Source organism: Neopelma chrysocephalum, unplaced genomic scaffold, assembly GCF_003984885.1.
Source record: "Neopelma chrysocephalum unplaced genomic scaffold, ASM398488v2 Primary Assembly neopelma1_59, whole genome shotgun sequence".
Taxonomy (NCBI): Eukaryota; Metazoa; Chordata; class Aves; order Passeriformes; family Pipridae; genus Neopelma; species Neopelma chrysocephalum.
Genome location: NW_020897714.1, coordinates 6904152 through 6922348, shown reverse-complemented (window position 1 = coordinate 6922348; position 18197 = coordinate 6904152). Strand labels below are relative to the sequence as shown.

The 18197-nt window shown below is 38.3% G+C and overlaps 1 protein-coding gene across 1 annotated transcript in view; it reads right to left on the bottom strand.

The window, feature by feature from the left end:
- ACSS3 (acyl-CoA synthetase short chain family member 3) overlaps positions 1 to 18197 on the bottom strand; it is a 97478-nt gene that overhangs the window by 31807 nt on the left and 47474 nt on the right. The window contains exon 9 of the mRNA XM_027679806.1: positions 9748 to 9851. Coding sequence (XP_027535607.1) covers positions 9748 to 9851 — 104 coding nt within the window. The remainder of the gene's footprint in view (positions 1 to 9747; positions 9852 to 18197) is intronic.

Genomic DNA, 18197 nt, shown 5'->3' with positions numbered 1-18197 from the left:
ACAGGGACATCTTGGGTAACAATTATACTCTACGTGCATTGAATGCTGCTTTTAGAACAAGAGCTTGTGTTTGTCCTTGCTCTATAATATATTAGTAGATTGCTTCATCTACTACATAAGGGTCTCAACTTTCCTGAGGGCCCAATGGGCAAAATCTGAACTCCCCCTTTTGTTAGACATTCTTAATTTTATTTAAGCTTGTCATCAAATTAAGTAAAATTTAATGAAAGATCTTACATTTACTGAAATTCTCATGTTGTAATATATTTAGCAAGGCACTACAGCAAATTATAGCAAAGAAGTGAGAGAAGCCACAGGGATACAGCAGTGACTAAAGAATTTGAAGAACTGTAAATTCTTAAGGATTCCCTGATTCAGTTTTATCAACTGTCAGAAAGAAGTGTAAAATTAAATCCAGTTCACACATTATATGCAATTAGGTCCACCATGCTAAACTATGGTCCATGGCCCCTAAAAAAAACTTTTTCCTCTCTCTTTTTCAATAAAGGCAACCAAAAACCTATTTGAACTAGATGTCCTAAGATGACATTGAAGGAATGATGAGCTACTGTTACTAGTGATATGCAGTTCACATCTGATTACTAAACAAATCGAAATGGCTGAAACAATCTTTATTTTCATACTCTTAAAGGACAGAATTCAAGTCTCCAGGTGGAGACATGATGAACTCTTATTAGTTCAGTTATCCAGAAGATAATGCTCAGAGGACTCTCAGGGCTGCAGGGCTGCAAAAGTTTCTGAAGGGTAATTCCAACTTCTATAGAACTGTTTTGCAGAACATCAGCTTCCACTAAAAATATGATTCCAATCTTGACAGGATACACACATCTTTAAAAAGCAGGAACTGCATCTACACTGAGGCACCTGATAACTTAAACTAGTAACCTGGACTTGGGAAGAAATTTGTTTCATCTCTTTCATCTCAGTTCGACATTCCTGATCCCCATAAATCCAGAGTTGAATTTCTGTCATTCCAAAAAAATTTTCCAAGAATTGACTCTTTGTTGCAAATTAAACAGTCATCCTTTCTTTAGTTTACCTTTTCTGCTGCCTTTGGGTCTGAAGATTTCACAATATTAAAAAATGCACTAGACTTATCTGCACAGTTTTGAATGGGGCAAAGCAAGAGATGACTGAAGAATCCAATTGACACTGGAATCCAGTTGTTAGTTGTGGGGAGATGGAGGTCTAGTCTGACAAGGTAATTCACCTAAAGAACAGTTCTGTAGTATAAACCTGGAAAGATAAGCTAACAGAATTCAGTTGCAAAACTCATCTTTCTGCATACTCACATGAAGGAGATTCTGCACAATACTGCCAAGACTGCACAATGGAATCTGAAGAATGCTGCTTGGAGACCACATTAGTAAACTCTTCCTCATACATGATTGCAGTAGGAAGTAGTTCATTGAAATATATTACAGTGAGTACACTTAACCATGATTCATATTTTTTACACTGAATTCAATGATACAGTTGTTTTGTTTGTATAGTCCTAATAAAAGATCTGTATAATTATTACTCCTATGTTTAATTACTTAATAAAAGTATGTCCTAATAAAAATATTACCAAGATAGGATTTGCATGTTTTAGAGGTAAGACACAGAGAAAGAAAAAGAAAACGTTAAAAGTGATAGAGTACATTATTAATTGTACTACAGAACTTGGGGAATTCCTACCAGTAAATTTAATCACACTATGTCTCAGAATATCCAAGACTGTAGTACAATAAGCACATAATATAAGGGGTTTTTTTCAGCAGCCATAATGCATCAAGCATTATGTGATCTTATTCCTAGTGCCTGCTGCAGACACCCATCCCTTACTGGATAAGGCAGCCTATTTCCATGAAAATAGAAAACGTGCACAATCTTTTCATAGTTCTGCCTTCTGATACTCAGGGCAACAGTGGATAACTCCAATTTGAACCTACTACACTTGCACACTCTGTAACTTTGATTTCCATAGTACACAACAAAAAGTTCTATTGAAACATGTCTCTTGACAGAGACTTTATGCAACTCAAATTTTATCATTGAATTTTCAGCTTCAGTTCTGTTTCATCTGAATTTTCCTACACATCCCCAAAGAGTCTCAAAATGTTTTTATTTAAAAATATCAAAAAAAAAGTCTTTACATCCTAGACTTATCATGAAGAAATGGAAATCTAACAACGTTTTTTCAAAATGTCAAAAGTGATGTAGCAGTTTAATTTTATTTCTGTTTAGTACAAAATGTTGAATAGCTAACGTGAAAGCAGCCGAGGATGTTAAACACAAACTTTCAGAGCTTTTATGCTTCTGACAGCTTGTCACAACCTCCTGGCTGTTACCCCTTTTTTCTTCTAGAACTCAAAGCTAGTTCCAAAACCAAGGTAACACAAACTCCACTTCTTTGTGTATTGAGGCTTTTCCCTCAGGATAAGAGAGGTGACATAGCACATACAACTCAAACACCGTTTAGGCTACTTCAAACAGATTTGGCAAGGTGCCCTGTAATTTATTACCTCAACACTGAAACAGAGCTACTCTATCATTTCCTTAAAACATAACTGCACAGAGAAAATAAGGTTCAAAGTGCATTCCTGTTCCCTTTCAGACAAAGTATCACAAAATGTGTAAATATGACAAGAAAATTTATCTCTGAGCAAAAAAAAAAGCTGTTTTCTGAAACTGAATTTAAGTCCTCCTGGATAGCTTGGGGCAAGACACTTGTCCTTCTCAATTTAATGTCTGCAAGACTGGAATAACTGTACTTATTTCATAGGGGTGTTAAAAGAATTAATTGCTTGTATTTGCACAACTACTTTGATGAAAATTGCTATTTAAGAGCTAAGTGTCGATTCGTATAAATAAGCAGAAACAAAACACGTGCACAAACCCAAAACAAGACTATCCTCTCTCCATGTACAGCTGAGCACAGGATCTGAAAATACCATTCTTTCATCTATTACCACAACTACAAAGAAAACAAGGTCTTAGTAGTCCTTACTACCTCAAATCCTATTTGCCACTCATTGATTCTGTGACTTTATTTCCCAGCTTGTAAGATGTGCTTACTATACTCATAACACAAACATGAATATTTAAAATTCGGGTTATTGGTGAAGGTGGACTGACACAAATGACACAAAGCCTGACACAACCAGGCTTTCCAGGTGTAGTTGCTTTGAAGTCCCTTAATGAAAGCTTTCTTCTGTTTTAAAGTACTGCTTCAACTCACAGTGATTTCACATACTCCATAAACCTTTCAAGGACAAAATGAAAGAAATCATTATGGACATTTCTTTGTGCATAATAATTTATTTCTAGTTTCAATATATGGTAAAGGGGCCAAAAGCTTCGAAGATACCTTACTAAACCTGAAGAAGGAAGTGGTTCAAACTCCTTTTCCATTTTATAATACTTTTGTTGGTCTGTCTTTTGTTTCCCTGTACTCATACTCATGTCCATCTCCAAATGATGACTCAGTCGCTTCTCATCTCTACAAGGTTTATCTTTTCCTTCCTTTTCTCAGTCATTAACAAGGGAACAGAAGTTACCCCATCATACAAGAAACACTCATTACCCAGATACTGGACTACTCTCCTCCTCCATCTTCTCAGTTGAAAGAGCCAAAAACTAAGACATAACTGCATAAGTAAGATCTACAGTATTCAGGCAAAATTAAGATGCCAACATTTCTCACAGTTTTGCAATGCTCTTGCATTTGGAAGAATGCAGATAAATAGAACCTTGGGGAATAAGTACCAACTTGTCAAAATATCAAAGGTCAAAAGCATTTTCATGTGTAGAAGTAAGTTAGAAGCTTTCAGTCTCAAGCCCCAGCAATTTATAACTTCAGTTGCAATTTAACTGCAAAAAAAGGTAATTTCTTTTGTTATAAGAAGATGTATTTTAAAAATTTATTAGTTCTACATGCAATAGCTAGCAGTCTTGACTTCTTCTTGCCAGAAGTGATTAGGGTTTCTTATTCTCTGATTTTAGTTGTCATTTTTTATTTTAGAGATAGTTCAGAAAACTGTCATTTTTGAATTTGTGGGTCCTCTATTCTGTCAGCAGTCACTAACCTTGCATATTTCTAATAAAGTGAAACAGCTACTTATCTACTCTGTAAAATATTTCAAAAATTCAGTACTGTTGGATTGAAAAGGCTTTTCCAGCACAGAAATCCACTTTCAACATTTTGCCAAGTGACAGACGCAGATAAATGTGACAGAACTGCTTGTTTTTTCACAGTTAATGGGATACATTTTGTATTCTGCTGATAAAGGGGTGAGTGAACAGCAGAAGGGAAGGCTGCTTTCACCTGGTGCCCTGGCTGCTGTGCTCCAGGACAAGAGATGCATTTCAGAGGGAGGAGGACAACCTTCTTCCCCCCCAGCATTTGAGCATGTTAATCTCAAGGGAAGTCCAGGAAAACAGGACAGTGTGGGCAGAAGTATTTCTATTTCATCTCACTTACCAGACCTGACTGTTCTCTATTTTAAAAATTATACAGATCTAGTTTATTAGCTTGTATTCTATTAAGCACTTTTTCCTATGCCTGGGAGGCAAGGAGGGGTGCTGCACTTTGTGGGAGAGGGGCCCTGCCTTGTCATAGGTCAGATCAGGATCCAGGCGACAACTTATGGGTGAAGACCAGCAGCAGTCAGACCAACATTTGTGCTGTTTCAGTGGGTATCTGCTGAAGACCTCCAGACCAGGATGAGGCCTGTAGATGAAGCCTTCTCCAAACAAATGGAAGAAGTCTTACATTCACAGGTTTTTGTCCTGATGGGGGACTTTAATCACTCTGATATCTTCTGGAAGGAGAACACAAATCCAGACTTATGCATTGATGACAACTTCCTGACAAAGGTGATCAAGGAGCCAATATGCTTAGAAGAATTCCATGGGATACAAAGCGAAGAGGGTTGCAGAGAGCTGGCTGATATGCAAGGGTCATTTCCTAAAGCTCAGCAGAAGTCCATCCTGACAAATAGGAAATCAAAGGCAGGAGGCCTAAATTGATGAGCAAGGAGTTTCTGATTGAGCTCAGACACAGAAAGGAAGTAACAAGAGGTGGAAGCAGAATGACCCATAAGGATTTTAAAGATGCTGTCCAATTGTGCATGATAGGGATAGGAAAGCCAAGACTTATGTGAAGTGGAATCTGGTAAAGCACATGAATGACAATAAGAAAGGAAACAGACAGAAAACATGATCCTGCTGCTTAACAGGGCATGTGATCTGGCAGCAGAGCACAGAAAAGGCTGAGGTACTAAATGCCTTCCTCACCTCAGTCTAATCTGCTAAGATTGACTTTCAGGATTCCCAGATTGCCAAGAGCAAAGGAAGTCAGGAGCAATGAAGGCTTATCCTCGGTGGAAGAAGACTAGGTTAGGGAGCACTTAAACAAACTGTACATACGTAACTCCATGGGACCTCATGAATTGGACCCGTAAGTGCTGAGAGAGCTGAGGTGCCTGATGTCATCGCAGTGCCACTCTCTATTACCTTACAAAGGTCATGGTGACTGGAAGAGGTGCTTGACAACCAGAAGAGAACAAATGTCAGTCCTCTTGTCAAGAAAGGCAAAAAGGAAGATCCAGGGAACTACAAGCTGGTCATCCTCACCTCAGTCCCTGGGACGGTGATCAAGCATGGAAAGCACTTCCAAACACACAAAGGACAATAAGGTGATCAGAAGTAGCGAGCATGGATTTATGAAGGGGAAATAACACGTAATCAACCTGATTGCCTTCTACAATGAGGTGACTAGCTTTGTGGATGAGGGGAGAGCAGTGCATGTTGTTTACCTCCCCCTAATAAGTTTTTTGACACGACTTCCTGTAACATTCTCGGATAAGGTGAAAAAGTATGGGTTAGATAAATGGACAGTAAACTGTCCACTGACTGATGGCACAAAGATCCATTGAAGGCAAATCACTAGTGGTGTACCCCAGAGGTTGATAATGAAGCCAACACTACTTAACTTGTCCATTAATTACCTGGACATATTATCCAGGGAAGTACTGTGCCCTTAGCAAGTGTGCAGAAGACGTAAAACTAGGAGAAGGGGCTGATTTATCAGATGGATGTGCTGCCATTCAGAGGTATTTCAACAGGCTGGAGAAATAGGTCAACAGGAACCTCATAAAGTTAGACAGAGAGAAATGCAAAGTCTGGCATCTGGAGAGAAATAACCCCAGCACCACTACATACTGGGGACCAGCCAGCTGGAAAGAGTAGAATCTGCAGAGAATGACCTTAGGATCCTATTGGACAGCAAGATGACCATGAGGTAGCAATGCTTCCTCACAGCAAATAAGGTCAACAGCATCCTGGGCTGCAAAAGGAAGAATGTTGTCATCAGGTTGCAGGAGATGATCCTTCCAGTCTTATTCAACTTATTTATCAACAACCTGGACAAAGGGATAGAATACACCCTAAGCAAGTTTGCTGATGATACAAAACTGGGGGGAGTGGCTCATACACCTGAAGGCTATGCTTCCATTCAGAAGGACCTTGGTAGGCTGGAGAGCTGGGCAGAAAGGAACCTAATGAGGTTCGATAAAGTCAAGTGCAGGGTCCTGCACCTGGGCAAGAATAACCCCAAGTAACAGTACAGGTTGGGGGCTGACCTACTAGAGAGCAGGTCTGCAGAGTCTTGGTGGGAGTCTTGGTGGGAGTCTTGGTGGGAGTCTTGGTGGATGACAAGTTGAGCATGAGCCAGCAGTGTGTCCTTGTGGCCAGGAGAGCCAATGGTATCCTAGGGTGCATTGGGAAGAATGTGGCCAGCAGGAGCTGATCCTCCCCCTCTACTCTGCCCTAGTGAGGCCACATCTGGAGTACTGTGTTCAATTCTGGTCTCCACAGTTCAAAAAAGATAAGGAGCTACTAGAGATAGTCCAGCAGAGGGCCACAAAGATGATGAGGGTTCTGGAGTATCTCTTATGAGGAGAGACTGCTGGAGCTGGTCCTGTTTAGACTAGAGAAGATTGAGAGAGGATCTCATCAACATATATAAATATCTCAAGAGGATGGTGCCAGACTTTTTTCAGTGGTCCCCAGAGACAGGACAAGGAGCAATGGCCATAAACTAAACCACAAGAAGTTCTACCTCAATATGAGGAAGAACTTTACATTGAAAGTGGTAGAGCACTGGAACAGCCTGCCCAGGGAGGTCATGGAGTCTCCCTCTCTGGAGACATTCAAAACCCACCTGGGCATGTTCCTGGGTTACCTGCTCTAGGTGACCCCACCTTGGCAGGTGAATTGGACTAGATGATCTCTGAAGGTCCCTTCCTTCCAGCCCTATCTATTTTGTAATTCTGTGATTTCTCTCCACTCAGCACTAGGAGGGCCACATCTGAAGGGGCCATTTATGGGTTTCCCAGTACAAGAGATGCAGCTACTGAAGAGAATCCAGTGAACAGCCAAGGAAAGGGAAATCTTTTATACACAAAGAGGGTGAGAGAGCTAGGACTGCTCAGTCTGGAGAAGGCTCAGAGAAAATGTTAATATGTTTAAATACTGGATGGGAGGCATCCAGTATTTACACACATTGAAGAAGCAGCAGTCAGACTTCTCAGTGGGCCAAGGACCACTTACAGGACAAGAGGAAACAGGCACAAATTAAAATAGAATATTCCATATGAGCTCAAGAAAATATGTTTTTACTGTGAGGGAAGTGAAACACTAGCACAGGCTGGCCAGAGAGATTGGGGAATTCCTATCCATAGAGATACCCAAAACTGGACAGGATCCTGGGCAACACTCTCTCTGCCCCTGCTTGAGCAGGGGGGTTTAACTAAACGACCTCAGGAGGTCCTAATCAACCTCATTGACTCTGCAATTCTTCCTTCTTTCTCCTTATCCCTTGAAATTCAGTTCTCTGATAAGAACTCTGACTCAGTAAATTTTTTCCTGCTGAAGGCCTTGCTTATATTCAACAGCTCACATTCCTAGAGAAATCACTTGGGTCTTCCTTCTAATCAAATTATTAAATGCTCTCAGACAATGTATTTGAAATGGCCTTAGCTCATTAAGCCCTGCTACAATTTAATTTAAGAGCATGCCATGAATATTAAAATCAAGAGACACACTGCTCTGAGCTGGGCTCTTGTTCTTCTTCGAAAAATCTCTCAAACACAGTTTTACCTCAACATACTATGAGTTCAATTACATCCACATGCTTGTTTTAGGAACTCTCATTGATACTTTTGATACTTGAGATACCCTGAGATTACCTCAGTTTGTCAGAGCATGGTGCTAATAACAACAAGGTTGTGGGTTTGATCGCACTATGGGCCATTCACTTAAGAATTGGACTCACTGATCCTTGTGGGTCTCTTCCAACTCAGAATATTCTGTGAAGGTCTGTGAAGGTTCTATGAATGCAGTAACATGGAACTCTTGCACTAAATATATGCCAAAGCCATAGGCAATTTTATATAAATCTATGTATCTGCATAAATGTAGACAGATAAAATCACATACAGTAATATTGCTTATTGACAGTTCAGTAGTTAGTCAAAGACATTATTTGATCTTTTAATTTTTTTCAGTATATTGTTCATTTTGCATCACTCAGGCCTGCTTTTGCCTAAAGACATTAGGATCGTAGAGAACTGAGCAAAATATAAGTCTCATATCTCGTATTAATCAGTTAATTAGCAGATTAAATCAAGATTAAATAAAAAATGGCACTATCTTCCAGTACTTTTTCAGTATTTATCTAAGATTGGGGCGGGGAATGTCCCAATCTTAGGGACATTTACGGATATTTAGGGACATTAGGCATTTTAAGCCTCCTCAACTGATTTAATTACATAATAGATAGACAAACTAAAAGTTTCCCACTTTTATTCTAATCTTATTTATCTGCTATCTGACCCATCATGGGGGAACCTCAGAAGGTTTTTCTTCAGAGAGAGAGAGACAGAGAAACCACAGACTGAAAATAATGATCCACAGAAAATACGACAGGTATTCTTGGAAGGGAGCAAAGGAGGGAAGAAAGGAGGGAGCTGCTGTAATACATTCCTTAGTTTAAATAGTAATAATGTGTGTAAGAAGCAAAATCTTAATCTTTTGTTGTAATAGTAAAATTTAAAAATACATGAATCCATAATTATAAAGGGATACATTTGATCAAGCCTTAATCCAGAATTCAACTGGGATTTTTGCAAAGTTACACATAGATTGGTACTCTGATTCCTTCATTGCAGTCTAAGTACCTAATCCTCCTCCAGTGAAATAAACAGGAGACACTCCAAAATAATCACTAGAAGTTGAATGATATCCATACAGAACAATATTAAAGACCAAGGAGTCTACTCTGCTGCAGATTGCTTGTTTTTAATTACACAAAATCTATGTGGAAAAAACTTAAGCTAAGCCTTAAATAGCAAATTTTCTGCCAAAACAGTCACAGATGCAAACAATATAAAAATCCACCCAGAAAAAATACGGATGCAACCCTTTTTTTTAACACAGATTTCAGAAAATACCTTTTTTTCTATATAGCTTTTAAAAATGCTGTGTTGTAAATGTATCCTGAACTCACTTCTCAGACCACTTCCAAAAAATACTCCTCCTGCTTGAATTTTTATTTTCATGCTTGATCCTGCCTATTTAAATGTTCATGGAAAGAAATAACAGTTCTACCTGCAGAGTCAGGAAACAAGTCTGAAAATCTCTCCTCACTGTATTTTATAAACAGTATTTTAAAACACTCACCAGTTTGCCACCAGTGGTCCAAGACAGGTACCTTGAAAACTTCTTTTGACCATTTTAGCGTGTCCACATCACAGTGCTCGCCAGCTACAAATAACGTTCTGAACCTTTAAATAAAAATAAATAAAGTATATATCTTGATCTGGATGTGCAAAGGAAAACAAGATCACAGATACAATAAATGCCTCTGGTCACCGTTCCAGATAAAGGGAAAAGATGAAGAGGGGCTCTTAGTCTTGGTATGCTTCTTCCTTCTAAGTAACGATTAAAATATTTGCAGTATTAATTTATGCTACTTAATACTTCATCATGTAAAAGAAGCTTTATTTTCTGAATGCAAAGACATTGGGAGACCAGAGGCAAACGACTGTCAGTCAAAATAAAAAATAATTAAATATACGTAGGAACTAGGTAGATATCCATTAGGCAATACACAGGAATGAAATATCAAAAAAGAGTCAGAAAGATTTATCAGAAAAAGCAGTCAAGAAATACACAGAACTAAAAGGAAATACCTGTAGCATAACTCTTAGTTTTACATTGTTAATAATGTTCCATTTCAACAGATTTTAGTATTTTTTGAACTGTTGAGTCATCTATTTATAGGCATTTGGAAATGAGTTGAGGGGGGAAACAACAGGATAAAGCCATTTTCTTGTGGTAAAGTAGGCTATATATACATAAATTAAAAAAAAATGAACTAATCCTACTAGTTAATGACAACCAGAGAAGCACTCAGCACTAGACTTCAGTTCATTTGACTGGACCTTCCACAGCCGACTCTGGCAAAGAAGAGACGCAATGCCTGGCAGTCCTGACAGATGTGTTTTGTACGTTTGCACCACCAGAATTGCCTTCCTAGAGAGATGGTGGATGCCCTGCGCCTGTCAGTGTTTAAAAGGCATTTCAACAATGTCCTTAGTAAAATGTCTCAGGTTCTGGTCAGCCTTTAAGTGGTCAGGCAGCTGGAGCAGATTAGTGCTACAGGTCCCTTCAAACTGAACTACTCTGTTCTATAGTCATGGATACTCATGGTGCTGGCTGGACACCACCGCCCAATAAGAAGATACTAAAGATAAGAATCATTTATGATCTTGTCCCTACAACACCGAGAAAGAAATAAGCAATCCTCTTCACATAAAACACAGAACTTTTAATTCATGTTCATGATGTAGAGATGAAATGCCCAGCCAAGTATAATCAGATAAACTGACGATTTATATTCAATACTTTCTCATTAGTACATTCCTAGTTTTGTTGTCTGTATTGTTGACAGCAAGATTTCTACAGGGAGCATGCTATTTGTCTAACTGGCTCTTACTATCCAAAAAATATGTCAGTGCTGAACTAGTTTTCTGGGCATCCTCTATAGTCCACAAAGAATAAGAGGCAACTTCAGAGAGTAGTTTATCTTTAAGAGACTCAAAAGGGTAAGGTTTACTTTTTACTTAACAAAAACCAATGAAAATCAAAATGAAACAAAATCCAAGGCCCTTGAGCAACACTGACACATGACTAAGACACAGGATAGAGACTTGCTTAAGCTACTGTTTAAAACAATAGCAATAGATATAGCTATTAAATTATTGCATTATTACTTCAGATGAATTTTCCTGCATCTCAGAAAAAGGATATTAGGAATGTCTTAAACTTTTGGATATTGCTATTTTGCTGCACACTTCAATGTGTTCCTATTTAAGCAAGATTTTGAAACAGAAATCATCTATTTGGGAAGTAATATCTAAACCAGAGGGAAATCAAAGACATAACTTCTCTTTTCATTTTACAGATAAATCACAACAGACTGCACCTCCCTCCCTGGAAGACTGGTATGGCAATCTGAAACACTTCAACCACTTCAGTGCCTGTTTGTAACCACCAAGTGCAATCCTGCCACAAGGTATAACGTGAATCTTGACTGCAGAACTGCCTTGCACACACCCAACTGCGACAGGCCAAAGAACTTGCTTCCTTTCTGTAGTAACCACACAGGGTGGGGGCTCGTGCCTTCCCTCTCCCAATTTCTCCCTATATGGCATATGACCAAAAAAGATAAGAGGCAAACATAGATTCAGACTCCACATCAGAAGAACTCTGCTTACTAGCAAGGGACCTCTTTCTTCACGTATACAGGTATATACACTCTACAAGCAACTAAACATTTTACAAACACAGGAGAAACTGTAGAGACACACTACCAAGTACTGCATCAATCCCCCTTAGGCCTCCAAGATGACAGAATGTTTAATTATATGAACAGAGCTTCATGTGACCCAACATCAGACCCTGGCATTAAAAATACTTCTCCAAAACGTTCCTTTGTTAGGATTGCAGGTCCCTCTCCCACTGCCAGATCAATGTCACTGACATTTTGTTTCACTCCAAGTCTTCCCTCTGTCCATTTTGAATGAAGACAACTGCTGAACAAAAGACCTGGCTCTTATCCTTCAGAAGTGGACAAAATTTGCACTGATTTTATAAAACCTGTAGACTTGGGGCCACAAAAGGAGGGAATTCTTAGATATTGTGGGCATGAAACAAATTTCCCTTCAGAGTCATGTAATTTAGAGAAAAAACTATGGGATTCATCTTTCCATGGAAATGAAATCCAGAAAGTAGATTAGGAAATTATGAAAAAATCAAAGCACATAACCCAAAGGTGTCAGAAATGAGAAAGAGAAATGTACAGCTCAGTCTGTCTGACCATAGAACTGGGAGTACCTCTAAGAGGGAAATTACAGATTTCCCTATAGAGACCACAGACATCCCATAACAGGGCTGCCCAAACCAAAGAGCATACTTCAAATATTCACACTCCATCCTCCTCTGTCAGAGGACAGACACATGCTGATAGCACAAAATGCAGCCTTTCACAGGGTAAGGACTAATGACCTACTCACTGTGTAGATGCAAGGCAGGAGAATGTACAGATTAAAGCAACATCTGGAAACAGCGTAAGTAAAACCTGTGATGAAACATCGTAAGTGTAACAAGCCACGTGCCCTAAAACTGTGACAGTGACACTTGGCCTAGACATGAAAAAATTGGCGAATTTATTGTCTTTCAGATCCATAATTAGAGGAAAAAAAACTTCCACAAGCAAAAGACTAGAACTAATCTCCAACACAGGGACCCCTGCACCATCTAGATATAAAAACCTGAGAATGCTCTTACCTGTAGCAGAAACAATCATAGCCATATTAATAACTTCAGCCATAATAGCCATAATAATAACTTCAATATAGATAAGTCAACTTACTGCACATATAGTTACAAACTTAGGAAAGTCAGAAGATCTTGAAAAATATTACCACATTGACCTTGAACACATAGATGAAAGAATTCAACTAAATTTCAGAACAAGATTTTGGCCAACCCTCCTTTCTGACACTCCAAGAGGGCTTGGAGTGGCTTCTTACTCGGAATCGAAGGCAGGAGGTCAAATGCATAAGCAGCTATCACATCAAATAAGCAAATTTTTCTGTACTCATAAATACTCAACATCATTTTGGTAAACTGCTTTCTGAGCACACAGGAAGATCCTGATAGTAATGAGTGTGACCCCAATCAATATCTTGCACCTGAATGCTTTTAATTGTACAGCACAAGCCATTGCTGACAATTTTAGTCAATAGCTAACTAGAATTCTAACACAGATAAAAGGTTATGGTAGAAAAAACCAAAACATTGTTTAAGTAATAACCATAAATACGCATTTTATGAGACTTTTTTAGGACTCATGTTCATATGCAGGGTACTTCTGTTAAGCAGTGTATGTAAATTCTGCTTGATTTACTTTATATGGAAAATTCCATCCTTAGGCATGTTAAAAACAACATTCCAGCTATGATTTAAAAATTAAATTAACGAATGCATTAACTTCACAAAGCATTGAAAAATTCTGTTAAGTGTCCTTGTTTTAAAACAGGGCTATTAAAACAGCAGAAACTTAAAAGACTTGATGAAAAAGTTAAGATACCTTCTTATCCCCTGAGCCAAAAGCAGAATTCCTCTCTTCTGAACTACCAGCTCTAACAATCACATTTAATAATCTGCAGGTCAAGATCAACTCTGTGTTGTGAAAAGAAGAAAAATTAGCTCTTCGGCAAATTTACAGCACAAAACCATCAAAAAGAGTATCAGACCAAAGTGCCACAAGCCTAACAAAGCACAAGAACTATGGAATTATTTTCTCTATCAAACAGTATAGCAAAACAAGGAATGGCAATGGTTATAAAATGTCCCACTGAACAATTTTTTAATAGTCCACTTAAACCTTCAAAGCATGTCAGTGCACCTCTTACTGCAATCATCTACCACTGCAATGCAGTTAATTAAGAAGAAAGGTCTTTAAACCTCTCTGTTAAATAAATACGACCTCAGCTGTTCTGCAAATCTAGATTTCTAACATGAAATTCAGCACATTCAGGCTTTTAGGCCCTGTCCAAGAGTGCAGCAGAGTGGAATTCAAGTATTACCTGATACAGAGGACAGATCAATGTCCCTAACAATCTTGGTGCAACCTAAATTGTTCAATACAGCATGTACATTTTGGTGTCAGTCTAAGCACAAAAGAAATCACACCTCCAAACCATTTCCCAAAAGCGGTAATATTCACATGAGTAATAATCTGAGCTTCAGTTTTCCAAATCAAAAGATCATGGAAGTTTTGGGTTTTTCTAATTCTGGATTGCACACACTAGGTTAAGGTATGTTTTCTGGCAAAAAAACCCTCTATCTGCATCATATTAAACAAGATTTTTTTCCTAAAAAGACAACAACAAAGGTTCATTTGCACTTCTTAACATACAATGGAAATAAAGAACTCTTACTAAATTTTAATGCACCTGGAGTCTACAGACACATATATATATTTAAGCATGTAAAATATAAAACCAGTATTTTCAGATCCTTCTGATTTTTCTTGATAGATGAGTTTGTTCATTTCACTCCCTGAATAGATTTTACCTTGGCCACGAGTATCCAAGAACTGCAGGTTTGGGTGACAGAGTCAAGAGAGACACAGAACACAACTGCAGCTCAGCTCCTTCTCACAGTGTGGCTGAGGGAGAGCCCCACAAAGCCTCTTCATGAGCACAGCTCAGGACTCCAACAGGAACAGCCACACATGATCTACAGCAGCACAGAGTAGGGGGCAGCAGGCAGAACTGCATAATGCACTTCAATTGTCCTAAATTCTGTGCCTTAATCACATATCCTCTAGCAGCAGGTGTGAAAGATCAATTCTATGACAAAATATTTCCTTCTTATAGTTTTGAATTTGCTACTTTAATTTCACATCTTCTTGTTTGTGTGTTATGAGACAGATAATGGGAATTTCTTATCTACTTTATATTCATTATTTCTGCATAGTTTTCATGCAGTCTCATATTTCTTTCAAAAGCAAGTGCATTTATATCTGGTATCAGATGAACAAGCTAGAATCTCTAAATTCTCATGATATAAAATGGCAGACCATTTCTCAACAGACGAAAAGTAAAGAAAGCAAAGTAGACTATGGGACACAAATGGTAAATTGTAACTTCTGTGTTAATCTAATCTGCTAATTTGTTGCCCCCATTTCATGCAAAACCATCAGTTTCCAATCACTTGGAAATCAGAGTGAACTAGCTCATAACAATTACGTCAACTACAGGACAAAGTGTGATTCTAAATATGGGAAGAGTTAATGGCTTGGTGCTATGAAGCTACCTCAGAAGATGAGAATGGATTCAAAGAGCTGAACAGAACATGCTCAGGTAGATGAGGCTCATGGAATTTGGATGTTACTTGTTTTTCAAACACAACAGGAAGCAGCAATGTGATCAGACAGCTTGCTCAGCAGCACTGGATGCTATCAAAAGCTGTGTCGTTAGATGCCCTACAAATATGTGGTTGAACAGGGCTTTTGTCCTACACTATTATAAATTAAACATCTCTTTTACTGTTAAGCATGGGCCGTGTTTAAGACACATTTTGTGTCAAAAGCAAAAAAATTTCAAGATTTGATTGCAATAACCACAAGGAATTTAAAGCATACACACTAGAACCTTTGGAAACCAGAAACATCAGTTCTTAACAGAAGTTTATTTAACTTATGTCATTTCAAAAGAACAAAAGTCTGTTTATAACTCAATTTACTCCTCTAAATCAAGTACTCCTTCGTATGGAAGCTGGCATTGCCTACCAACTCTTTTCCTTAACAGTAACAAACTCTCCTTTTTAACATTTTTTTTTAAGTGATATTGACCTTTATTATTTTTTTTAACACAATTTCTCAGGAATGAAATGTACCATGGTGGAAATCTCTTTCTGGACTGCATTCTTGGATGTGGAGGCTCTAAAGTAAGGATTCACTTTTACCCAGGTAGCAGAAAGATACCTCATTTCTAAGATTCTTCTCCAGAAAGAAGCAAGCATCATAGATCAAGTAAATGAACTAAAAGTAAGACTGATTTCAAAGTGATTTATACAGAATTCCCCTGACCTTGAATAAAGAACTCCATCCAAGTAACACCCAAACACTAGTATTTTCCTAGAATGGAAATTTTAATTATCTGCTGGACTTTCTTAACAACTGCACCTACTAGATATTAAATGTTGCGTTAGAAGGTTTCATAAAGAGATGCCACGTCCCACTGAACAACATGGTCCAAAGATGAGCGAATTATGAGACAACTAAATTTGCAGACAAATGGAGAAGCTCATTCCATATGCATTAAATAGGAATGATGAAATACCTCTTTATATCTGTGGCAACTGATTTCAGCAAGGAGACTCTTATCTGGAATTCTCATTTGGTCAGAAAACACGACGACTTACAAAGCAGGCTAGCAGATTTCCCATTAAATGAATACTCTAAAGACAGACTAAGTTATTTAAGTAATTGCCTAAAAAATGCCAAAGAACAGCAATTAAACGTTCTAGCATCTGAATCACTTTCTTCTTAATAAACATCATAGAAGAACAGTGCAGTAGTGTCTCAAATGAGCTTCTTTCGTATTTCAAGGAGGGGTAAGGATTGATGATAGCACTCAAAACAGATGGAAGAAAGTAAGATGAACTTGTAATGAGTACTTCAGGAATAAAATCAGCTTCCTAATGATGTCTCAGAGATTTTTTTTGATTTTTAACTTTATACATTTTAGAAGTAGATGTGTAGTAGAAGTAGAATGTAGATATTAATGTAGCTGTATTATATTCCTTACTCTGTAGCATAATGTTTACACATACCCAACCCTACTACCCCATTTCATATCAATCCCTCTAAAATTCTGTTAGCATGTTTAGTCTTCTTTTCAAGGTAGAATTGTAGAGAAACACCTTAAGGCCTGGACCAGAAGATATCACACAGACATAGCAAATTTCAAGCCCAGAACTTTGGAGTAACTCCAAGGACTGTGCGTGCTGTGAAGATGAAGATGAGGAAGAAGGGGTCCCAAACGGCCCAAGACCCAATTCCCGAAGGGGCGTGTCAGGGGGCAGAATGGGGCAGAACCGAGGGTGGATTGGATTGGATGGACCTTATTATAAAATCATAGAATCACTGTCCGAGCATGCTCGCATGGTATGTATTCCTCTAGGCCTACGGACTCATTAAAGGACCTGCTCTCTTTATCTTATCTTATACACTAAATTGGCCTGAGTATTTTTCTCTGCAGTCTGTTAGGCAACACTAATCACAAACTTTCCTGAGCAATTAAGAATGTGGAGGTCTAATGAAACTACATGGCTTTGCATCTTCCCCTTCTCTTTGGACAGGGGCAATAATAGATGTTCTTGTGGCTGAACACTGCCTATACAGCCTGACACAGTCTATTTGACGCTGAGCAATTTATTGAACTTCAAGATTAGATATGGCCCAAATCCACATATTTTCCATTTTTAGAATGTTTACTATAAGATACAGAAACTTGGTCTGTAGAAGTACTAAGCACACACAGATCCAAGTCACTGTGACAAGCATTTTATTAACATAATGCTAATAACACCTTTTAACCATGTGATGCTAAGAACTCTGAAACATGAGTAGTTCAGTGGCTCAGACTGGATATTCAAAACTAACAGAAGACTTTGACCTTAATCTCTCTGTACCTCAGCTTCCCATGTGCAAAATACAGATAATACCACTCTCTCATCTCACAGGGGATTTGTGAGGATGAATTCAGTCACGATTTTGAAGCATGCTGATAGTATACTGATAAACACCTTAAAACCAGTCTGAGATAGCAAATAGCTCAGTCTTTGGAGCACATAATCATAAAAAATAACAAAGTTATGGGGAGGACAACCAAAACATTGACCAGCTGCTGATTAAACAAATACTAAAGATCCTGTGCACTCAACAAAATGAGAAGTTATGTGGGAAAACAGTACCGGGTCACGTAATCCAATACTGTATTACAGGGTATAAACACAGTGGAGTAAAATTTAGGATGGATAAGAAATCCTAA